We start from the raw sequence: 25,980 nt of genomic DNA, 5'->3' as shown, positions 1-25,980 counted from the left end.
GAAATCCACCCTACGTGATGAAATAAGTTACCACTGCGTAACTATCATACAGACTAGGGTAGCAGTACATGGTTGATGTATCCAAGGCTGTTCCATCCCCTCCAGTCTTCCCATCCACTGTATAAGGTAAAGGGAGGCGCAACTCACCCTGCCAGGGATGCTTTCCCTGGAGAATGCCACCGCCTTCACCTGTCATCCACCCTCTTCCCCCGGGATCCGAGCACCATATCCTATGCAACAGTATGTGGGGCAGAGACAAGAGATGAAGGACAAGGGAGTAGGGACAAGGAGCAGAGACAAGGGGGTAAGGGCAAAGAAGTAGGAAGAAGGGGGCAGAGATAAGATGGTAAGGACAAGGGAAAAGACAGGAATATGGGATCAAAAAGAATAGATGGAGCACCACATTGGACCAGCAATGAGGAAGAACAAGAGGTAAGTTAGTGACTTGTGTCAGTGCTGGTTGTCTTAAAAGCCTTTACATCACCCCCTTACAAATACACATACCTTTGATATACCTTGAAAAGTTTCGAGAGTTTCTCTACTCTCTGAGCCCGGTCATGGGCCAGCTCATCTGGTGCTTGCCTAGTCAACCAGGCTGTTGCTGCTGGAGGCCCGCTGCCCCACATACCCATCACAGCCTGGTTGATCTGGCATCTTAAGGACTGTGTGTGTGGGGAGGGTGGAAGGGGGCACTGTGCCGTGACGTGTGTGTTAAATTAAATTGACATCTCTAGTGGACAGTGACTTGTGCGTACGGCACCAAGTTCTTGCTACGACGCGCCTCCCTCCCTCCCTCTAGTAATCAAGGAATAGCAACGTTTAGCGGTGTTGAAGCTGCACTATACTGGTAACTGCGTTATACAGGGAGCTGCGATGTACAAAGAAGCTTAAGACTCGCACAGAGGCAGATAAAAGGCCGAGGATGAGAGTAATATGGCGTGACAGGATCAAGGAGATGCCCGTGTCACACGAACCCCCGGCTGTCTTTAGTGGCTGCTGTGACACGCACCAACTCTTTCCCCATCTCAACCCACACACACACACACACACACACACACACACACACACACACACACGAATCCGCAAGTTGATACATGTATTCTAATATTCCTATACACTAACTCACAGGACAGGACCAGAGTGATCCGCCACATGCAGTCCTAAATAAGCAACCCACCCAGGCTGATGAGGAAAGTATCAAGTTCTTTCTTGAAGACAACCAGAGGGTTGCTAGTAATTTCCCTTATGCACAAAGGTAGTGCGCTGAAAAGTCGAGGACCTCTGACACCTACCGAGTTAACTCTACGTTTTCTAGCTCAGGAATCTTGCCTGCCTTGATGGGGGCCATTAGCGTACAGCAGTTTTTCATCCTGAAGAAAACAAGTGACTTGAAGACTATCATTTGCTCAGCCTCTCTTGTTGTGGACGATCTAGTTATCTAGCCTAGCACTGTCCTTGTGGTCACGATAGTAACATTGTTGTGATCCTTGAATGTGAGACCTGCTGACATCACACCCAAGTCTAGAACATAGAACTTCCGCTTTAGTGAATGGTTTGAGTTTGGCCTGTACTCCGTCTCAGCCTTTATTTCTTTCACTCGTCTCATAGCGAACCGCGACTTGTCCTCATTGTGCATATTGTAGTCTGAGGCCTTTGGAAGACTCGTTTAATACCAGCTTAAATAATCGACGTGTCTTAATAATATTATTATTTTCTTTATTTCCATAAATACATGATACAAGTTATACAAACCTAGCTGACATTATTGACATACCTTGTAGAAATACCAGGGTTATGCAAAACATTTCGGTCGGGCTAAGTTCATTTTGTCCCCCAGGATACGACTCACAACAGTTGGCTAAAATCCAGGTACCTACTTACTGCTAGATGAACATGGAAGCAAGTACCTGTAAAACATGCCTAACGTTTCACTTGTGCCGGGGATCGAGCCCGGATTTGCAGTGTGAGAGCTGAGAACGCTGCTAACCAAGTGGTCTCAGAGATTCTGGTGTCATCAGTAAAGGATATTACAGTGATAAGATTTACGTCTTTGTCTATGTTGCATACGAGAATCTGAAAAAGAAGTGGGGCAAGTACTATGCCTTGAGGAGCAGAGCTTTTCTGTAGCGTACTCTGACTTCGCTCTGTTTACTGCTGTTTTCTGGGTTAAATTAGTTAAGAATTTAAATGTCCATCTGCCCATTGTTCCACCTATTCTTTTTGCACCCATTTTGTGCGCTACCACAACATGGTCGCACTTGTCGAAGGCTTTTGCAAAATCGTGTACATTTAGCTTGATTGCAGTGCATCCAAGACCATGCTATAATGGTCTGGAAATTGTGAAAGGCAGGAGCGACCTGCTTTAAAGTCATGTTTCCCTGGATTAATTCTTGCGATTCCTTGTGACTGGCAATCTTGCTTCTTAAAACCCATTCAGATATTTTAATAAACTGTGAACCAGTCCTCCAAGGATCCTTTTATTTGTTATGGTGTTTCTTAGTATCACTTTGTTTACTTGGTTACTAGTATTGATTTCACGATTCATTGCACGCGATCGTCCTCTAGATTCTACAGGGCCTTGAGCCATTACTATGTGGATATCGAGAAGTGTCTTTCTGGAAACTTACCTGTCTTCCCAGAAACCGCAGAATTAAACTTAGGTCAACCAGCGGTGACTTTAGTTCTTGCCAAAGAGAAGTGATCGATTACCTCATTCCTTTGCTGACCAGTGCTCCATCTACACCACAGGTCTACCGAGCACAACTACCATCTTCAGCGAAGTCGCCATATACCTTCTTTATCATCGGAATTACAATTCTGTTAACCAGGCTGTTCCATCAACCACCTTGGTTTTCCGTTAACAATCTGGATTCACCATCAACAACTTTGGTGTACCATTAACAATCTCGGTGCACCATCAAAAACCTGGATGTACCAACCTGACGATGGAGACGTACTCCTGCCTCACTTGTGATACCATTTCCTCAGAAGCCCTAACTGCCTAACCGTCTGGAAGAATATAATTTTATATCTCTCCTGCTTGATTTAGTGTGTACTCGCCTAGTTGTACTCATCTAGTTGTGGTTGCAGGGGTCAAGTCATAGCTCCTGGCCCCGCCTCTTCACTGGCCGCTACTGGGTAACTCTCCCTGCACCATGAGCTTTATCAAACCTCTTCATAAAGCTATGAATGGATCCTGCCTTCACTACATCGCTTCCCAAACTATTCCACTTCCTGACTACTCTGTAACTGAAGAAATACTTCCTAACATCTCTATGATTCATTTGAGTCTTCAAGTTTCAACTGTGTCCCCTTGTTGCTGTGTCCCATCTCTGGAACATTCTGTCTCTGTCCACCTTGTCAATTCATCTCACCATTTTATATGTCGTTATCATATCCCCCGATCTCTCCTGTCCTCCAATGTCGTCAGGTCGATTTCCTTTAACCTCTCGTCGTAGGACATACCCCTTAGCTCTGGGACTAGTCTTGTTGCAAACCTTTGCACTTTCTCTTGTTTCTTTACGTGCTTGGCTGGGTGTGGGTTCCAAACTGGTGCCGCATACTCCAATATGGGCCTAACGTACACATTATTAAATAAGAAGCGCTAAACAACAAGGGCCATACAGCTCTAACGTACACAGTGTACAGGGTCCTGAACGATTCTTTATTAAGATGTCGGAATGCTGTTCTGAGGTTTGCTAGGCGCCCATATGCTGCAGCAGTTATTTGGTTGATGTGCGCCTCAGAAGATGTGCCTGGTGTTATACTCACCCCAAGATCTTTTTCCTTGAGTGAGGTTTGTAGTCTCTGGCCCCCTAAACTGTACTCCGTCTGCGGTCTTCTTTGCCCTTCCCCAATTTTTATGACTTTGCACTTGGTGGAGTTGAACTTCAGGAGCCAATTGCTGGACCAGGTCTGCTGCCTGTCCAGATCCCTTTGTAGTTCTGCCTGGTCCTCGTCCGATTGAATTCTTCTCATCAACTTCACATCAACTGCAAACAGGGACACCTCAGAGTACGCTGAGGTCAGTGGTTTGAGAGTACGCTGAGGTCAGTGGTCAAGTGCGGTCATACCTGCAAAGCTCTTGGGAGTTAGCGTGGGCTGTTACCAAGCACCATGGCTTGTTGTAGTGCTTTAGAATCCCAGGTTCATGTGTTGAAGAAGGATATTCTACTTCTTCAGGAGGAAAATAGGAAGCTGAAGCTTCGCATAGATGAGTTTGGGAGCGAGTGTGAGAAGGATTTAGCTGGTAAGGAAGGAATGGTCACCAGCAGTTATAGTGGCAGCTGCTTTAAGTGGCAAGTGGTTCACAGTTCAGGAAGAAGGAAATGAGGAGAGTTAATAGAGAAGATGTGAAGGTAGGAAATCGATTCTCTGTTCTCCAAGACGAGTGTACTTCAGTGGTTAGTGAGGTTGAAGGTACCACTGATTCCCCTGCTAATCAAGGTAAGAATATTTTAATAGTAGGTGATTCTCAAGTAAGATATATGGACCGTGCATTTTGTAACAGACAGAAAGGTCAGAGTGTCTTCCTGGAGCTGGTGTTGGCGACATAGTCAGCAGGTTGGATAACATTATGGCAGGTAATGGGAACAAGCCCATTATCTGTCTTAGTGCTGGGGGTAATGACATTGGGAAGGGCAGGAGAGAGGAGCTGCTGGATAAGTACAGGTCAGCCATAGATGTAGTTAGGTCTAAGGGAGGGATCCCAGTCATATGTAGCATCTTGCCTAGAAAGGGAGTGGGCAATGAACAGATGCCTAGGGCAATTGGTATAAATCGCTGGCTAGACAGGTACTGCAAGGAACTTGCAATCCCATTCATTGATAACTGGGACCTTTTTTTTTTGGCAAACGTGATATGTATGCAAGGGATGGGGTTCATCTCTCTGGGGATGGAATGGTTGCATTAGCCAATTCAACTGAGAGGGTAATTGATGACTTGTCTAGGAATTTAAACTGATAGATTATAGAGGTATGGGTGCTTGTGGGAAACAATCAGGCTGCAGTATTAGGGTTAAAAACAGCAGTTATTACCGGGATACCTCAGGGATATGTTTAAAAGACAATATTCAAAATAAAGTTGCTAGTAATGGCAAATCAATTGATCAACAGAGAGAGATAGTAGAGGGCAACGAGTGACTAGCTCCCTAAAGGTTTACTATACAAATAGGAGGAGTCTAAGAAATAAGATAGATGAGCTAAAATTACTTGCAAGTGTAGGTAATATAGATATTATTGGTATAACAGAGACCTGGTTCAACCTGAAAGATAGAGAAATGCCTTCTGAATGCAACATACAGGGTTATAAACTATTCCACACTGATAGGGTCAACAGGAAGGGTGGTGGTGTGGCGATGTATGTCAGAGAAAATTTAAATTGTTGTCTTAGACATGATATAAGATTAGAAACATCGAACACAGAATCGGTTTGGCTACAGTTTCTCGAGGGACGTGACAAATTAATTTTGGGTGTGATTTATAGGCCCCCAAACCTTGACAGGGAGGGCAGTAAGCTGTTACGGGACGAAATTCATAAGGCATCTAGTTATGAAAATGTTGTGATAATGGGAGATTTTAACTTTAGACAAATTGATTGGAACAATATGACAGGAAATCTTGAGTCTAGTGACTTTCTTGATACGGTTCAGGATTGCTTTTTAGAACAGGTTGTGACAGAACCAACTAGAGGAAACAATCTGCTTGACTTGGTTCTTGCCAACAAAGATTCACTAATTAATAATCTTGAGGTTAATGATGAGCTTGGGGAAAGTGATCACAAATCACTTAGTTTCAATATATCATGGAATTACCCAGATAACTGCAATCAAATCTCTGTCCCAGATTTTCGCTTGGCCGACTTCATGGGACTGAAAAATTACCTGGGTGGGCTAAATTGGGATGACCTGACTATGGGTCAGGTAGGTGATCTTGGTTGCCAATATGACGTTTTTAAGAGATAGTTCTAGCTGCCCAGACAACTTTTGTTCTGAGTAGGGAAATTAGATCTAACAAAAATGATCCCAAATGGATGAACAATAGATTAAAACATGTCATTGGTCAAAAGAGAGGCATATATAGGCATATCAAAAGAGGGGATGGGCAGTTAAGAAATCAATATATTCAATTAAAGAGAGAAATAAAGAAAGGAATAAGAAAAGCAAAAAGGGATTATGAGGCTAAGGTCGCAAGGGATTCAAAGACTAACCCAAAAGGGTTCTTTCAGGTATACAGAAGTAAGATTAGGGACAAGATTGGCCCACTTAAGAGTAACTCTGGTCAGATCACTGACAGTGATAAGGATATGTGTGAAATTCTCAATACCTACTTCCTCTCAGTTTTCACCCAGGAAAATACTAGTGATATTCCTGAAATAATAGATTATGTAGAACAGGATGATAATAAACTATGTACGATTGCGGTAACTAGTGACATGGTCCTCAGACAAATAGAGAAACTAAAACCTAACAAATCCCCAGGCCCTGATGAACTGTTTGCAAGGGTGTTAAAGGAATGTAAAGAGGAACTTAGCATACCTTTGGCTAATCTTTTTAACATATCACTACAAACTGGCATAGTGCCTGGTAAGTGGAAAATGGCAAATGTAATACCTATTTACAAGGCAGGTGACAGGTCCTTGGCTTCGAACTATAGACCAATAAGCCTTACCTCCATAGTGGGAAAATTTATGGAATCAATAATTGCCGAAGAAATTCGTAGCCATCTTGACAGGCACAGATTGATTAATGAATCTCAACACGGTTTTACAAAGGGGCGTTCCTGTCTTACGAATTTACTAACTTTTTTCACTAAGGTGTTTGAGGAGGTAGATCATGGTAATGAATATGATATTGTGTATATGGACTTCAGTAAGGCTTTCGATAGAGTTCCACACCAGAGGCTATTGAGGAAACTTAAGGCACACGGAATAGGAGGAGATTTTTTTTCCTGGGTAGAGGCATGGCTGACAAATAGACAGCAGAGAGTTTGCATAAATGGGGAGAAATCAGAATGGGGGCACGTCACAAGCGGTGTTCCTCAGGGGTCAGTGTTGGGCCCGTTGTTGTTCACAATTTACATAAACGACATAGATGAGGGAATAAATAGTGACATAAGCAAATTTGCTGATGACACCAAAACTAGGCTGTCCAATTCATTCTAATGAGGACATTAGAGCACTCCAGGATGATTTGAATAGACTGATGCAATGGTCGGAGAAGTGGCAGATGCAGTTTAATATTGACAAATGCAAAGTTCTAAATGTTGGACAGTTAAATAACCATGCCACATATAAACTAAATAATGTAGATCTTAATACTACTGATTGCGAAAAGGATTTAGGAGTTCTGGTTAGCAGTAATCTAAAACCAAGACAACAGTGCATTAGTGTTCGCAATAAAGCTAACAGAATTCTTGGCTTCATATCTAGAAGTATAAATAATAGAAGTCCTCAGGTTGTTCTTCAACTCTATATATCCTTGGTTAGGCCTCATTTAGACTATGCTGCTCAGTTCTGGTCACCGTATTACAGAATGGATATAAATGCTCTGGAAAACGTACAGAGGATGACAAAGATGATCCCATGTATCAGAAATCTTCCATATGAGGATAGACTGAGGGCCCTGAATCTGCACTCTCTCGAAAGGCGTAGAATTAGGGGGGATATGATCGAGGTGTATAAATGGAAAACAGGAATAAATAAAGGGGATGTAAATAGTGTGCTGAAAATTTCCAGCCAAGACAGGACTCGCAGCAATGGTTTCAAGTTGGAAAAATTCAGATTCAGGAAGGATATAGGAAAGCACTGGTTTGGTAATAGAGTTGTGGATGAGTGGAACAAACTCCCGAGTACAGTTATTGAGGCTAAAACGTTGTGTAGTTTTAAAAATAGGTTAGATAAATACATGAGTGGGTGTGGGTGGGTGTGAGTTGGACCTGACTAGCTTGTGCTGCTGGGTCTGGTGCAGTGCTCCATCCTTGAGTGGAGGTGACCAGACTGGGTGGGTCATTGGGCTAATCCGGGGGGGTCATTGGTCTAATCCGGGGGGGACATGGACTCTGCTCCACAGGGGTCAGTAGGCCGGGTGCAGTGTTCCTTCTTTCTTATGTTCTTATGTTCTTTATAATTCTGCTTGGTCCTCGCCCAATTGAATTCTTCTCATCAACTTCACATAATCTGCAAACAGGGACACTTTGGAGTCTGTTCCACCAATCATGTCTTTCACGATTACTAGAAACAGCACAGCTCCTAGCACTGACACCTGTGGAACCCCACTTGTCACAGGCGCCCACTCTGACACCTTGCTTCGTACCATGACTTGCTACTGTCTTCCTGACAGGTATTCCCTGCTCCATTGTAGTGCTATCACTGTTATCCTTGCCTGGTTCTCCAGTTTTTGCACTAATCTCTTGTGTGGAACTGTGTCAAGTGTCTTCTTACAGTCCAAGAAAATACAACCTACTCACCCCTCTTTGTCTTTTGTCTTAATGTTGTCACCTGTCAGAGAACTCCAGAAGGTTTGTGACACAGGATTTCCCGTCCCTGAAACCGTGTTGACCGTTGCTTATAAGCTCATTTCTTTCTATGTATTCCACCGCTCTTCTGATAATCTTCTCCATGACTTTGCATGCTATACATGTCATTGACACTGGTCAATAGTTTAATGCTTCTTGTTTGCCTCCTTTTCCAAAAATTGGGACTATATTTGCTGTCGTCCATACCTCAGGTAATCTCCCTGCTTCGATAGAGGTGTTGAATATTGTTGTTAAGGGTACATGTAGCACCCTCTCTCAAGTCACATGGAGAGATGATATTCGCCCCCATCGCCATTGAGGTGTCTAGCTCATTCAGGAGCCTCTTCACTTCTTCCTCGGTTACATGTACTGTGTGCAACACTTGGTGATGTTCCCCACCTCCCGGTCTTTCTGTAGTCCTTTCTGTCTCCTCTGAAAACACTTCTTTGAGTCTCATGTTGAGTTCCTCACATACTTTTCGGTCGTTTCTTTTGATCTCTACTCTTTCCTTCCTTAGCCTGATTATCTGGTCCTTAACTGTTGTTTACCTCCTGATGTGGCTGTACAACTGCTTCGGGTTAGATTTGACTTTTGCTGCTATGTCATTCACATATTGTCGTTGGGCCTCCCTCCTTACCCAGGCACATTCATTTCTGTCTCTACAACTGCTCAACTTATTCTCCTGGGTCTTTTAAACTTCTGTACTTCTTCCATTCCCTTGCACACATGGTTTTTGCCTCCCTGCACCTTTGGGTGAACCATGGACTCACCCTGGCTTTTTTCATTATTCTTGTTACCCTTGGGTACAAACCTCTCCTCATCTTCCTTGCTTATAGTTGTCACGTATTCCATCATCTCGTTTACTGACTTCCCTACCAGCTCTTTGTCCCACTGAACCCCATTCGGGAAGTTCCTCATGCCCACATAGTCCCCGTTCTTGTAGTCTTGCTTTATTCGTCTGGTTCTTCCTGCTCCCCCGCACCTTGTAACTCTACCGTGTATTCAAATCTTAAAACCACATGTTCGCTGTCCCCAAGGGGTCTTTCATATGTGATGTCCTCAATATCTGCACTACTCAAGGTGAATACTAGGTCCAGTCTCACTGGTTCATCCTTTCCTTTCTCTCTCTGGAAGTGTCCCTTACGTGTTGGCACACGAAGTTTCCAGTACCACCTACATCATCTTAGCCCTCCACGTTTCCTGGCTCCCATGTGGCTCCAAGTTCTCCCAGTAGATTTCCTTGGGGTTGAAGTCACCCATGATCAGTAGTTTTGCCCTGCTCGCATGAGCCCTTCTTGCCACTTCAGCCAGTGTGTCACCCATTGCTCTATTACTCTAATCATACTCTTGCCTTGGCCTCCTGCTGTTCTATGGTGGGTTATACATCACTGCAATTACCACCTAGGGGCCTCCAGACTTAAGGACTCCTACTATGTAATCCCTTGCTTCTCCACAGTCTCATCTCTCCAGCTCATCAAAATCCCATCAGTTTTTGACCAGCAGTGCCACTCCTTCATCCCCTCTGTTCTCTCTGTTTTTCCTCAGGATCTGATATCCAGTTGGAAAGATGGCATTTGTTATCATACCTGTGTGCTTGGTTTCTGTGAGACCTATGATATCCGGTGATGACTCTGACTCTTTCGTGCCACTTTTCCCACTTATTTGTTATTCCATCAGCGTTGGTGTACCATACCTTCAGTTTCCTCTCCATCACTGTTTTGGGGATGTCTGTGAGGGTGGGGACCAGGTAGTGTACTGTGGGATTCTATATCTGAGTGCTGGGTGGGAGCTGTGAGTGTGGATTGTAGTTTGTGTTGGGATAGCATGATTGGTTGTGGGGTTCTGGGGATGGTTCTGAGTGTGCATCGGTTAACATTTTTCTTTTACCGTTATTAAGAAAAGTACTGAATTTAATCTTATGTAGCTGCTCTTTTGTTTATTATATTTCTCTCTTTTTTCATGAACGTGTGAATACAACTTTATATCAGGCGACCCTTTCCCTTACACTTAGCGAGATAATTACCTCAAAGGCAGTGGGACCTGACAATATGTCAGGGCGGGTTCTGAGAGAGACTATAAGCATTGTGTAAATCATACAAGGTCAGACACGTGGGGGAAAAAAAAGTGAACGTACTCGCAGTATTAAAAAAAAGGTACAAAGACAGAGTTAAAAAATACATGGCGGTATCGTAAACATGTACATTATATATGGTAATGGAGAAGATAATCAGGAAAGTGGCGACGCACCTCGAGAGGTGTTCCATAAACAAGCACCAGCACAGGATTAGAGAAGGTAAATCCTCTCTTACGAACCTGCTGGAGTTCCGTGAATAGCTCACGAGCCTCATAACCGTGACCGGTTTAGGGGGCTCAACCATCCAAGCCCGGCCTGAGGCTAGACTTCATTTTGTGGCTGCCTGACCAACCACACTCTTGCTGTTAGTGGCCCGCGAGCCGAAACCACCATCACAACTTGGTTAATGAGACACTTCCATAAGTGGTGGTCCAGTTTCCTCTCTAAAACTTCTTCCTTTGTTCCGACAATATCTTTAGCATCGCTGGTAGCAAGAGATTAATCATGTTCCACGTTCACTGAACCTAATTAGGTCATTATCTTTTTTTTATGCACAGCTATGCATATTTCACTGTCTTTTTATTTCTAAGTTTTTCTTGATTTTCGTTTGTTGGCCAAACTTGACTGTCACAAGACATAAATTTACAAGCGTCATCTGCAAACGAGTAATATTCATTGAGAATACAGCAATTCGCCAAGCTGTTAAAATCAAAGCATTCCTGTGATATAATGTTCAATGAGGACATGCCAATTACTGCACTATGGAAAAAAGTGAGAAAATTGAAGCTAGAACTAATTTTAACCGTTCAAAAGAACGAAAAACTAACATGAAGGACGTAAGAGTTATAACGTCAGAGAATCTCACTTCCAAGGATCACAACCGTATCATTGTTACTTCCAACCGCCAGAAAAATGACAATGGATCATGAGAATCTTTAAAACAAGGGGTGCAAAACAAACGATGATCCTATTTAAATAATTTGTTCTCTCTTGGCTGGAATACTTCTGTACACTAACAACCCTTAAAGGCAGGCGAAATTGCAGATCTAGAGAATGTACAAAAACGTTCAGTGAAGTACCTATATTACTGGAAACATCTGAAGTCCCTTGACCTGTGCTTCTTGGAACGATGGCATAAAATGTACATCATGATATACCCCTGGAAAATTCTAGAGGGAGTGGTCCCACGTGTGCGCACACACACACACACACACACACACACACACACACACACACACACACACACACACAACATTCCCTACGAATGTATGAGGTTCGGCAGACGGTGCAAAATGTCCCAAATAAACAGCAGGACTACCTGGAGTAACGAGAAAGACAATACATGTAAGGAGCCCAAGACTGTTCAACAGCCTCCCATCATACTGTATTCAAGAAAGAAATTGATAAGTTCATAAAGTCAGTTCCTGATCAGCTGGTCTGTGGTTCGTACACAGTAGTGTGTGTTGCCACCAGTAACAGCCTGTTTGGTCAAACCCTGAACCACCAAGGGTCCTGGTCTGAGACCAGGTCGCGGGGGTGTGGACCCTCGGAACACTCGAGGCTTCCCTGCTCGAATATACGAGTGTTCTGCTTTGTAAGTCTAACAATGTGTTAGGTAAAAGGACACAAGTGCAAGGAGCTTTGTCAAGCAGTTACTGCTTGACAAAGATTCTAAAGAGCGAAAATTTGCCGCAATAAAGTGTCACATTACACTTGTGTCCTCTTACCTAACATATTGTCGGTAACTCTACCAACATTAATACAAGTCTAATAATACTTAATTGTTCCTGCAAAAGTTCTAGTATTTGCTGGCAGCAGGATCACAGGTGTTACTACAGTGACAGTATTCACTTGTGCCTAGGGTGCTCTGCTTTTCACCTGGTTTACGCTGTCTCTCTTCCAATATCTCACTCCAGTAATGCATGGAAAGCGGGCGAGCACTCATCATAGCCTTTAAAGGCGGCGGGTATTTACCACAGACATTAAGAAGAGCAGGTACTCACCACAGACACTGAGGGCAAGTAGGTACTGTACTTACCATAAACTTTAATATGGACAGGTACTCACCATATACTTTAAGAAGGGCGGGGTCTGAGACACGCTTGGCTGCCACATTGTCAGCCACACAGGTGTAGTTACCAGAATCCTCGGGCCGAGCAGACAGGATCAGCAGTGATCCCTCAGACGAGATCCTGAAATTGATGCACGTCCACAGGGTTAATTTTTGTGGGTATTAGAATATGGGATGTCAGGGAGATTATCATTATTATTGGTGTGAAGGCATCAGAGAGAGAGAGAGAGAGAGAGAGAGAGAGAGAGAGAGAGAGAGAGAGAGAGAGAGAGAGAGAGAGAGAGAGAGAGAGAGAGAGAGAGAGAGAGAGAGAGAGACTTATTACTAACATACAATCGTTACCGGGAGATCATGTAAATGAAATTGTAAGAAATGCATATGCTACATTGGCGAATTATAAAGCAGTTTTTAAATATATAGAGGGAAAAATACTGACAAGACTGCTTACTGTATAACACTGAGCCCAGACTAGAATACGTTGGTAAGGTCTCATTTAGATTATGCTGCTCACTTCTGGTCTTCATGTTACGGAATGGACATAATGCGCTGGAAAGTATACAGGGAACGACGACGAAGTCGATATTTTGTATGGGAAGATAAGCTAGTCAGAAAAAGGTCTAAAGGCAAGCTACCCAATAGCTACCAAAACAGAAAAAGAAATGAAAAAATAAACGACTTAAAGCATTAAAGATGGCAACATTGGTTCTTAGGTCAAACAATGACTTGAAATAGTGGACAAGAAGGATTTCTTTGTCCCTTCAACAAGGATACCAAGAGGCCACAGTTGTAAATTAAAAGAGCAAAAGGGATAATATCTTTTCTTCCAAGAGTGGCTGACCAATAACACTGTGCTGCGAACCTAAAACATTAAATAAAAATCATGATGAACAAATTATTGAGGACAGCGTATCAAGAGCATAGCTCAGCGCCTGTACCTACAGAAAGTAATAAAAGTAACTATGCACACAACAACAATAATACAATATAAACATTTTGTACGGAGAGGACGACGATTCCAGCAGAGTCTATAGCTGAGATGAATGACATAACCTCAGCAGCTAGCAGGAAATCCTCTCATAGTGATAGAGAGAGAGAGAGAGAGAGAGCTGGTGCTTTCGACCGGGTGTGGCACCAGGGCCTCTTAGCAAAACTTCAAGTATTGGGAATTGCAGGCTCTACGCTATGTCTCCTCGGTGATTACCTTCATGGTAGATCTCTAAGTGTAGTTTTCAATGGAACGGGATCAGCAAGACATCCTATTGGGGCAAGTGTTCCACAAAAAAGCGTGCTGGGACCATTGTTATGGGATGTCTACTTCAATGACCTCTTTCATCTCATCCCAGAATCAAATGCATATGCAGACGACTATACACTGACATTCACTTATCCAAGAAATGCCAGCTGCTCTAAGCTACATCAATCACTAGCTAAGAGCTATATCAGCTTGGGGAAATAGACGGCAAGTAACATTTGCACCTGAGAAAACGCAAATGATGGTCTCTAGGCACCATGATGGTAATGCTGGTGCAGTAGTAAGGATGAATGGGAGGGTGTTGGCACATGGAGAAGTTGATATCCTTGGGGTGAAATTAACTCCAAACTAACCATGAAGAACCATGTTGTAAATCTTGCAAACAAGGCAGCCAGGAAGCTTACAGCACTTCGCCGTATCTCGCATCTGCTTGACAGTAGGGGTTGCAAGATTCTGTACGAGGCACAAGTACATCCGCACCTTGAGTATGCTCCACTTTCTTGGTTTGCCTGCCCCCCTCCCCCTCCCTCTCATCTGCGACTGCTTGACAGAGTAGAGAACAGAGCAAGAAGTCTCATCTCTCGCTTGGACCAATCCTGGATAGATCTGTCATTTCAGCAGAGCCTTCAACACAGAAGGGATGTGGGTGGCCTTACTGTTATGTACAAGGCCAATATTGTCAAAGTACCACACTTGGATCCACTTCGAGGACAGCGTGAAACAAGCTTTTATGCCACAAGACGGGCAGAAAGCAGCAACTTCACTCCATCTGAGATCATATATACCCAAGATGACTCGAGTATGGAACACATTCGTACAGCATGATGTCAACGAGATAAAGTCAGTAGATCAAATGAAAATGCTGGCCCACAGATGGCTCCAACTTCATCCTGTTCCCTACTTGCATGTCTCATAACAATAAAAATTCTTTCAAATGAGCTGATGTAGGTAACAGCTCTTAGCTTGCCAATAAAGTTAGGAATCCTTAACCTGTAAATAGCTTGTCAATAAAGCTAGGGATCCTTAACCTTGTCAAACCCTGTGTAAAGAGAGAGAGAGAGAGAGACGGAGACGATTTAAGTATCTACTTGATCTGGGATAGTCGATTAAAATCACTCGATTCAAGATATTTGAACTTGGCTAAATCCCTCTACTGGTGGCAAGAGAGGGAGGAAGATGACTACGGCGAGGAGAAAATGTATAAAGAATAGAACGAGGGGGACAAAAGAGAAAGTTTTAATGGCAGCTAGTTTTCTGTTCCAGCGACTCAGCGTTGCTGTTCAGAGGGGTAATGCCTGCTGTATTTTGAGCACGCGCCCCAGTTCTGAAGAGCTGGATGAGTTTTTCGCATTATAATCAGTGACAAACACGTAACAATATGTACTAGACATGTATCTCTCACATTTCATGTACTGTATATGCCATCTTTATATCAACAATGGGATGGGGTTCATCTCTCTGGGGCAGGGGTGGTAGCACTTGCAGACTCGATTGAGAAGGCCATTGGTGAAATGCCTATGATTTTAAACTGATGGAAGATAGAGGTATGGGTGTGTGTGGGAAACAAGCAGGTTGCAACACTAGGGTTGGAAACAGTAAATGTATAAAAGGCATTCAGCATGAAGTTATAAATAAAGACAATAGAACAGGTCAGCAAACAAAGGGGGACAGCAGAGGGCAGCAAGGGACTAGCTCCCTTAAGGTTTACTATACTAATAGCAGGAGTGTTAGAAATAAGATAGATGAGCTAAGATTAATTGCAAGTGCAGGAAACATAGATATTATTGCTATAACAGAGACCTGGCTCAATCTGAAAGATAGAGAGATGCCCTCTGAATGTCACATACAAGGCTATAAATTATTCCACACTGACAGGGTCAACAGGAAAGGTGGTGGAGTAGCGATGTATGTCAGAGACAATTTAAATTGTTGTGTTAGACAAGATATTAAATTAGAAGCGTCAGCCACTGAATCTGTTTGGTTACAGCTTCTCGAGGGCCGAGAAAAACTAATTTTGGGTGTGATTTACAGGGCCCCAAATCTTGATAGGGAGTGCAGTAAACTTCTATGGGACGAAATTCGTAAGGCATCTACATACGAAAATGTTGTGCTAATGGGAGATTTCAACTATAGACAGATTGACTGGAGCAATTTGACAGGAAATTTAGAGTCGGGTGACTTTCTTGATACGATCCAGGATTGTTTTTTAAAACAGTTTGTGACAGAGCCAACTAGGGGAAATAACCTCCTTGACTTGGTTCTTGCCAGTAGGGAAACACTAATTAATAATCTTGAGGTTAATGATGAGCTTGGGGAGAGTGATCACAAATCACTCAGTTTTAACATATCATGGAATTCCCCTAATAATGGCAATCAAGTCTCCGTCCCTGACTTTCGCTTGGCTGATTTCATAGGACTGAAAAATTACTTAGGTGGGCTGAACTGGAATGACCTGACTAGGGGTCAGGTAGGTGGTGATGGTTGCCGATATGATGCTTTCCAGGGCATAGTTCTAGCTGCTCAGTCAAATTATGTTCCAAATAGGGAAATCAGATCAAACAAAAATGATCCTAAATGGATGAACAATAGATTAAAATATCTGATTGGTCAAAAGAGAGGCATATATAGGCAAATCAAAAGAGGAGAGGGGCAATTAAGAAATCGATATATTCAGTTAAAGAGAGAAATAAAAAAGGGAATTAGAAAAGCAAATAGAGATTATGAGGTTAAAGTTGCAAGAGAATCGAAGACTAACCCAAAAGGATTCTTTCAGGTATACAGAAGTAAGATCAGGGACAAGATAGGCCCACTCAAAAGTTCCTCGGGTCAGCTCACTGACAGTGATAAGGAAATGTGTAGAATTTTTAACACATACTTCCTCTCAGTTTTTACACAGGAGGATACCAGCGATATTCCAGTAATGATAAATTATGTAGAACAGGACGATAATAAACTGTGCACTATTAGGGTCACAAGTGACATGGTCCTTAGGCAAATAGATAAATTAAAACCTAACAAATCCCCAGGCCCTGATGAACTGTATGCAAGGGTTCTAAAGGAATGTAAAGAGGAGCTTAGCACACCTTTGGCTAATCTTTTCAACATATCACTACAAACTGGCATGGTGCCAGATAAGTGGAAAATGGCAAATGTGATACCTATTTTCAAAACAGGTGACAGGTCCTTAGCTTCGAACTATAGACCAATAAGCCTAACCTCCATAGTGGGAAAATTTATGGAATCAATAATTGCCGAGGCAGTTCGTAGCCACCTTGAAAAGCATAAATTAATCAACGAATCTCAGCATGGTTTTACAAAGGGGCGTTCCTGCCTTACGAATTTATTAACTTTTTTCACTAAGGTATTTGAGGAGGTAGATCATGGTAATGAATATGATATTGTGTATATGGACTTCAGTAAGGCTTTTGACAGGGTCCCACATCAGAGACTATTGAGGAAAATTAAAGCACATGGAATAGGAGGAGAAATTTTTTCCTGGATAGAGGCATGGTTGACAAATAGGCAGCAGAGAGTTTGCATAAATGGGGAGAAATCAGAGTGGGGAAGCGTCACGAGCGGTGTTCCACAGGGGTCAGTGTTGGGCCCCCTGCTGTTCACAATCTACATAAACGACATAGATGAGGGCATAAAGAGCGACATCGGCAAGTTTGCCGATGACACCAAAATAGGCCGTCGAATTCATTCTGACGAGGACATTCGAGCACTCCAGGAAGATTTGAATAGACTGATGCAGTGGTCGGAGAAGTGGCAGATGCAGTTTAATATAGACAAATGCAAAGTTCTAAATGTTGGACAGGACAATAACCATGCCACATATAAACTAAATAATGTAGATCTTAATATTACGGATTGCGAAAAAGATTTAGGAGTTCTGGTTAGCAGTAATCTGAAACCAAGACAACAGTGCATAAGTGTTCGCAATAAAGCTAATAGAATCCTTGGCTTCATATCAAGAAGCATAAATAATAGGAGTCCTCAGGTTGTTCTTCAACTCTATACATCCTTGGTTAGGCCTCATTTAGATTATGCTGCACAGTTTTGGTCACCGTATTACAGAATGGATATAAATTCTCTGGAAAATGTACAAAGGAGGATGACAAAGATGATCCCATGTATCAGAAACCTTCCCTATGAGGATAGACTAAGGGCCCTGAAACTGCACTCTCTAGAAAGACGTAGAATTAGGGGGGATATGATTGAGGTTTATAAGTGGAAGACAGGAATAATTAAAGGGGATGTAAATAGTGTGCTGAAAATATCTAGCCTAGACAGGACTCGCAGCAATGGTTTTAAGTTGGAAAAATTCAGATTCAGGAAGGATATAGGAAAGTACTGGTTTGGTAATAGAGTTGTGGATGAGTGGAACAAACTCCCAAGTACCGTTATAGAGGCCAGAACGTTGTGTAGCTTTAAAAATAGGTTGGATAAATACATGAGTAGATGTGGGTGGGTGTGAGTTGGACCTGATAGCTTGTGCTAACAGGTCGGTTGCCGTGTTCCTCCCTTAAGTCAATGTGACCTGACCTGACTAGGTTGGGTGCATTGGCTTAAGCCGGTAGGGACTTGGACCTGCCTCGCATGGGCCAGTAGGCCTTCTGCAGTGTTCCTTCGTTCTTATGTTCTTCTTATGTTCTTATGTATCTCTTAAACCTTTTGTACCATATTATGTAATAAAATATACCTATTGGTAAAAAAGAATGAAAAGATGGGGTGGTAGGGGAAGTGGGATATTCAAACGGCTTCAGGAAGAAATCCAAATATTCTTCCTTGAAGCCTTTTTATCCACTTCTCCGAGGCTATGGGTCCCACAATTTACACCAGAGGTGGACCCCATCATATATATATATATATATATATATATATATATATATATATATATATATATATATATATATATATATATATATATGTCGTGCCGAATATGTAAAACTGGTCAATTAGCAAGAACTCATTTAAAATTAAGTCATTTCCAAAATTTTCTCTTATACGTTTAAAGATATATTTTTTTCATTAATGATGATGTAAAAATTTATAATTTTGCACCAAAAGGAACTTAGAAAACTTACCTAACCTTATTATAACAAGAAAAATTTATTTTAGCCTAACCCAACTAAATATATTTTAGATTTGTTTACAGTAATTTAATATTAAACAAACACAATCAAATATATTTTTTTCGTTAGGTTCAGAATGATTTTGGCGAAATTATTGCATACAGAAATTTTCACTTGTCCTATATGGCAAGATGAGCGTTGCTGTTTAAGCCAAGATCGCAAGTTCTGCCTATTCGGCACGACATATATATATATATATATATATATATATGTGGAAGGAAGGCGGGGTAGGGGTCGGCCTAGGAAGGGTTGGAGGGAGGGGGTAAAGGAGGTTTTGTGTGCGAGGGGCTTGGACTTCCAGCAGGCATGCGTGAGCGTGTTTGATAGGAGTGAATGGAGACAAATGGTTTTTAATACTTGACGTGCTGTTGGAGTGTGAGCAAAGTAACATTTATGAAGGGATTCAGGGAAACCGGCAGGCCGGACTTGAGTCCTGGAGATGGGAAGTACAGTGCCTGCACTCTGAAGGAGGGGTGTTAATGTTGCAGTTTAAAAACTGTACTGTAAAGCACCCTTCTGGCAAGACAGTGATGGAGTGAATGATGGTGAAAGTCTTTCTTTTTCGGGCCACCCTGCCTTGGTGGGAATCGGCCGGTGTGATAATAAAATAAAAATAATAAAATGTATATATATGTATATATATGTATATATGTATATATGTATATATATGTATATATGTATATATATATATATGTATATATTATTGTAATTATTATTGTAACCACGGACGAGTGGTATTGATCAATAACAACACTGCGCTAGCCAAGGATTCGAACCCATGTTGTACTGGCCTGCCTCATGGTAAGCGAAAATTACATGACACTTTAAACCATAGGACCACCCAACCCTACAAGAATGGCGCAGCCAGCACACAGCTAGGTGTTGGGCCGCCATCCGAGGGCATACGGAGGTGTGGGAGCTTCTAAGCTAATTTCAGTCTCATCCCTGTTTGGTGTACTAGCCTCACGAGCAGCATTTATATATTATTGTAACCACGAACGAGTGGTATATATACAGTGGAATCTCAGCTTATGTGCTCGTATGCTGAATCAATTTTCCTTATTTAAATTAAGTGAAATGTCATTAATCTGTTCCAGCAGAATTCCAGGCACGACAAAATACTTGAATATGACACTATTGTCAACTCTACGGCTTATTCATCTATCACAATTAATATAATATGTCATAAACAATATTAATAACATCGAAACATGATATATATACACTAGAATGAATAAAATATGTCATTACGTACGTGGCTTGTGGGGATGGAGGCACAGTGGCCATTGTTGTCGTTGGGGTTTATAGGGCCACCACAGTGGCCATTCCTGCTACTGACTACATACCTTCCCATGCTCTTATTATAACAGAAAACAGTGTTTGTGAGGCAAACTGCATTAGATCACTATGTAGTTTCATAAGGAAAACAATATAAAGAAATTATGTAGTACTACAGCATTTACTTTGGAGAAGAAATGTTGGCAGTTGATAGTGGAGAAGAAATGCTGGGCACAGCGGCGTATGCTGTCATGAGTTCGTTTCGTCCTTTTTCTATCGCTCTTAATACTACACATAATTGCTACACTCTTAGTGCTACACTTTGTCACTGAACTTAACTGCTACAATTTTTTTTTAGATCGCTTCACTATTCACTGACTTTTGGCTTTTTCTCCATGCTTTTCACACTGTCATCTGCAGGGCATTTCAATAAACTGTAAGGTTTGTTTCTTACTCCCTCTCAGAATGTTTTGGAAATGAGTTATGCAAGTGCCATTAAATAGCTGCAACGCATGACCACTGGAAACACTCCTTCTGCTTTATTTAGTATTGTACATATCCTAGAAGTGGTAAGCTGGTATTGCCTGGCCATGTCCTTAACCCTCGAACTTAGTTTGTGTTTATCTATGATTTCCTGCTTTAATTTCAGGGAAATCATCCTTTTTTTTCTTCTTAGCACTGTCCTTTGCACTCGCTTTCTTAGGACCCATGGTTAGAAACACGAAATTTCACAAAATAACGTAAGGAAAACACGAGAAGCACACGTACACTCAGCGTTGTTTTGATACTATGCCATCTGGTGGTGGCGTTCTGGAACTCACTTACAGTATTATTATAATTATAGTATATTATTATTATACATATTATATTTTACGTAGTATTATTATTAGTATGTACATATTATAATTTATATTATGTAGATTATATAATTATATTATACGTATTATTGTTATTTATTAGTACGTACATATTATGGTAATTATTATTAATTTAGGAAACTGGCGCACAGATCCAATTCCCTAGATCAAGAACAAGAGCCCCTGACCAGCATCAAGGACCCTCCCTTGAGGCCCGCTCACATCCTGAAATTTCACTCGTATACAGCAAACAATTGACCGAGCTCGTATCCTGAAAAACTTACATGGTGAGGCACTCTTTAAGCCGAGGTTCCAATGTGTGTGTGTGTATATATATATATATATATATATATATATATATATATATATATATATATATATATATATATATATATATAGGTAGGGGGTGTGTGGACCAGGTGTTTACAGTGAAACATATAAGTGAACAGTATTTAGATAAGGCTAAAGAGGTCTTTGTGGCATTTATGGATTTGGAAAAGGCGTATGACAGGGTGGATAGGGGGGCAATGTGGCAGATGTTGCAAGTGTATGGTGTAGGAGGTAGGTTACTGAAAGCAGTGAAGAGTTTTTACGAGGATAGTGAGGCTCAAGTTAGAGTATGTAGGAAAGAGGGAAATTTTTTCCCAGTAAAGGTAGGCCTTAGACAAGGATGTGTGATGTCACCGTGGTTGTTTAATATATTTATAGATGGGGTTGTAAGAGAAGTAAATGCGAGGGTCTTGGCAAGAGGCGTGGAGTTAAAAGATAAAGAATCACACACAAAGTGGGAGTTGTCACAGCTGCTCTTTGCTGATGACACTGTGCTCTTGGGAGATTCTGAAGAGAAGTTGCAGAGATTGGTGGATGAATTTGGTAGGGTGTGCAAAAGAAGAAAATTAAAGGTGAATACAGGAAAGAGTAAGGTTATGAGGATAACAAAAAGATTAGGTGATGAAAGATTGAATATCAGATTGGAGGGAGAGAGTATGGAGGAGGTGAACGTATTCAGATATTTGGGAGTGGACGTGTCAGCGGATGGGTCTATGAAAGATGAGGTGAATCATAGAATTGATGAGGGAAAAAGAGTGAGTGGTGCACTTAGGAGTCTGTGGAGACAAAGAACTTTGTCCTTGGAGGCAAAGAGGGGAATGTATGAGAGTATAGTTTTACCAACGCTCTTATATGGGTGTGAAGCGTGGGTGATGAATGTTGCAGCGAGGAGAAGGCTGGAGGCAGTGGAGATGTCATGTCTGAGGGCAATGTGTGGTGTGAATATAATGCAGAGAATTCGTAGTTTGGAAGTTAGGAGGAGGTGCGGGATTACCAAAACTGTTGTCCAGAGGGCTGAGGAAGGGTTGTTGAGGTGGTTCGGACATGTAGAGAGAATGGAGCGAAACAGAATGACTTCAAGAGTGTATCAGTCTGTAGTGGAAGGAAGGCGGGGTAGGGGTCGGCCTAGGAAGGGTTGGAGGGAGGGGGTAAAGGAGGTTTTGTGTGCGAGGGGCTTGGACTTCCAGCAGGCATGCGTGAGCGTGTTTGATAGGAGTGAATGGAGACAAATGGTTTTTAATACTTGACGTGCTGTTGGAGTGTGAGCAAAGTAACATTTATGAAGGGATTCAGGGAAACCGGCAGGCCGGACTTGAGTCCTGGAGATGGGAAGTACAGTGCCTGCACTCTGAAGGAGGGGTGTTAATGTTGCAGTTTAAAAACTGTAGTGTAAAGCACCCTTCTGGCAAGACAGTGATGGAGTGAATGATGGTGAAAGTTTTTCTTTTTCGGGCCACCCTGCCTTGGTGGGAATCGGCCAGTGTGATAATAAAAAAAAAAAAAAAAAAAAATAATAATATATATATATATATATATATGCAAAACAACCACTCTGAAAGAATAGAGAAATTCCTTGATAATGTGAGTAGTCACGAAAGCGCTTGGAATTTCTCTATTCTTTCGGAGTGGTTGTTTTGCATATTCTGAAATCACCTGTTTACTGTGATCTTATTGCATATATATATATATATATATATATATATATATATATATATATATATATATATATATATATATATATATATATATATATATATATATATATATGTCGTGCCGAATAGGCAGAACTTGCGGTCTTGGCTGAAATAGCAATGCTCATCTTGCGATATAGGACAAGTGAAAATTTGTGTATGCAATAATTTCGCCAAAATCATTCTGAACCTAACGAAAAAAAATATATTTCACTGTGTTTGTTAAGTATTAAATTATTGTAAACAAATCTAAATTATATTTAGTTGGGTTAGGCTAAAATAAATTGCGCTTGTTTTAATAAGGTTAGGTAAGTTTTCTAAGTTCCTTTTAGTGCAAAATTATAAATTTTTACATCAACATTAATGAAAAAAATATATCTTTAAACGTATAAGAGAAAATTTTAGAAATGACTTAATTTTAAATGAGTTCTTGCTAATTGACCAGTTTTACATATTCGGCACGACATTATATATATATATATATATATATATATATATATATATATATATATATATATATATATTATTGGGTCCACCTCTGGTGTAAATTGTGGGACCCATAGCCTCGGAGAAGTGGATAAAAAAGCTTCAAGGAAGAATATTTGGATTTCTTCCTGAAGCCGTTTGAATATTCCACTTCCCCTACCACCCCATCTTTTAATATATTTTTTTTTACCAATAGGAATATTTTATTACATATATATATATATATATATATATATATATATATATATATATATGTATATATATATATATATACATAATCTTACGGAGTCCTGCATTAAAATATTTATATATAAAATAACGCTCCATATATGTCATTTTCCGTGTAGTATACTGGAAGCGGACGTGTATTATTCCCTGAAAGTGATCTTGTTTTATTCCTGTCGGTCAGGCAGTGGCCAGGACAGGAGCAGATGAGATGTTTTTTTTAGCTCAGTATGGGTAGGAAGGAGGCTTGGTGAAGTAGTCTTGGGTTGGTGTTAGTTTCAGTAGGTAATTTTGGCAAGTTTTTAAGTGCATACATGTTTATGTTTAAGTGTTTTCGTGTTTATCTGTAAAGCTCTAGTATGCAGGGTCCTGTGTTTTGGAGACTAACGTTTCCACTGTAGGCTAAGTAGCCTGCAGAAAGGCTGGGGTGTCATGGAGCCTCCCTGTTCATAAATGTTCATTTAGTAGCAGTTTATTAGTAGCAGTGTGCTAGTGAGCTAATGTGAACTGGAGTGTAGTGTTTTTTTGTAGTAGTTATAAGTTTTATATAAGTTACCTATATAAAAATATATCTATATTAATAGTGAGTTTTTGTTCTTCCTTGCTGGCACAAGGTTTGCTGTGTATTTCAGTGCCAGGACCATTTTATTTACGTTAAGACATCAAAGTCGTAACAGTGAGCGAAAATCACACGACGCTCTAACCCACAGGACCACCAAATCCTACAAGAATCAACCACCCAGTAGGATTTGGTGGTCCAGCGGGTTAAAACGTCATGTCGTTTTCGCTCACCATGAGGTGAGCCAAAACAACATGGGTTGGAGTCCTTGGCTAGTCGCAGTGTTGTTATTGATCAATACCACTCGTTCCTGGTTACAATTACTATATTATTTATATATATATATATATATATATATATATATATATATATATATATATATATATATATATATATATATATATATATATACAGTGTGGAGCGTAAACATACTGAAGGCAACATGCACAGGGTTAGAGCCTAACACATAATTCATAACAATAGTACACATTAGAGTCAACTTTCTGAGCTACGGAACAAGCTATTTTCCATATGAATGTTGCTTACTGGCTTCTCGTAACCTCAAATTGCAGCAGTTCAGGTATGGCCTGCTAAGTGGGGTCGAGTGTAGCAATGGTAATAGGGAATGGAGGTAAGGCGGGCGAGAATGGAAAGTAGGAGAAGGGAAAGAAGAATGGAAAGAAGGAAAAGGTGGGGGGCAAAAAAAGAAAGAAATGAGAGAAACAGGGATGGATGGATGAAGGGAAGGCAATGGAAATATTTAATGAGGCAGAGTGGAAAATAGGGACGACGACTCTCATCATACAAGAGGCCACCAACACACTGAAAAAAAATTCCCGTGCAAAGGAGGACTGGACTCACTTGTAGCTGGGGTGGAGGTTGAAGTCGATGGGGAGGTTATCCTTGTGCCAGGTGGAGGTAGGCTGAGGCCGACCCAAGGGAGGCAGGCAACGTAGCTCAACATGTTGCTCCAGTGGCACCGACTGTGAGTATGGTGGCTCCTCGAAGTATCGACGCAGATCTGAAACAGAAAAAGATGACATTACTCGCCTGTATCCTAATGGAGACTACTCGAAGTGTTTTAATGGCGATTCCTCGAAGTACCTTAATGGTGGCTCCTCGAAGTATCGACGCAGATCTGAAACAGAAAAAGATGACATTACTCGCCTGTATCCTAATGGAGACTACTCGAAGTGTTTTAATGGCGATTCCTCGAAGTACCTTAATGGTGGCTCCTCGAAGTATCGACGCAGATCTGCAACACAAAAAGATGACATTACTAATGAAGACTACATGAAGTGTTTTAATGGCCACTCCTCGAAGCACCCTAACAGCTCTACCTCGAAGTACCGATGCAGCTCTGCAACACAAAGATGTTAGCAGCATTCTCTTCTCGAAACAAGAGTTGCAGATTCAAAACACAAAAGTTATTTATAGCATGTAGTGGCTACTTGTTTTAATATTGACTATTCGAGTACCTTACTAGCAGTGCCTCGAAGTACCGACGGA

At 41.4% G+C, this 25,980-nt stretch overlaps 1 protein-coding gene across 1 annotated transcript in view; it reads right to left on the bottom strand.

Annotated features, from left to right (window-relative positions):
• Positions 1-25,980, bottom strand: part of LOC128688250 (netrin receptor UNC5B) — an 812,793-nt gene that overhangs the window by 65,641 nt on the left and 721,172 nt on the right. Inside the window, exons 5-6 of the mRNA XM_070086825.1 lie at positions 25,333-25,492; positions 12,655-12,779 (exon numbers count right to left, since the gene is read on the bottom strand). Coding sequence (XP_069942926.1) covers positions 12,655-12,779; positions 25,333-25,492 — 285 coding nt within the window. The remainder of the gene's footprint in view (positions 1-12,654; positions 12,780-25,332; positions 25,493-25,980) is intronic.

The sequence above is a fragment of the Cherax quadricarinatus genome, chromosome 19, assembly GCF_038502225.1.
Source record: "Cherax quadricarinatus isolate ZL_2023a chromosome 19, ASM3850222v1, whole genome shotgun sequence".
Lineage (NCBI taxonomy): Eukaryota > Metazoa > Arthropoda > Malacostraca > Decapoda > Parastacidae > Cherax > Cherax quadricarinatus.
Note: the sequence above shows the minus strand (reverse complement) of the source record. Positions and strands in the feature narration are given on the sequence as shown.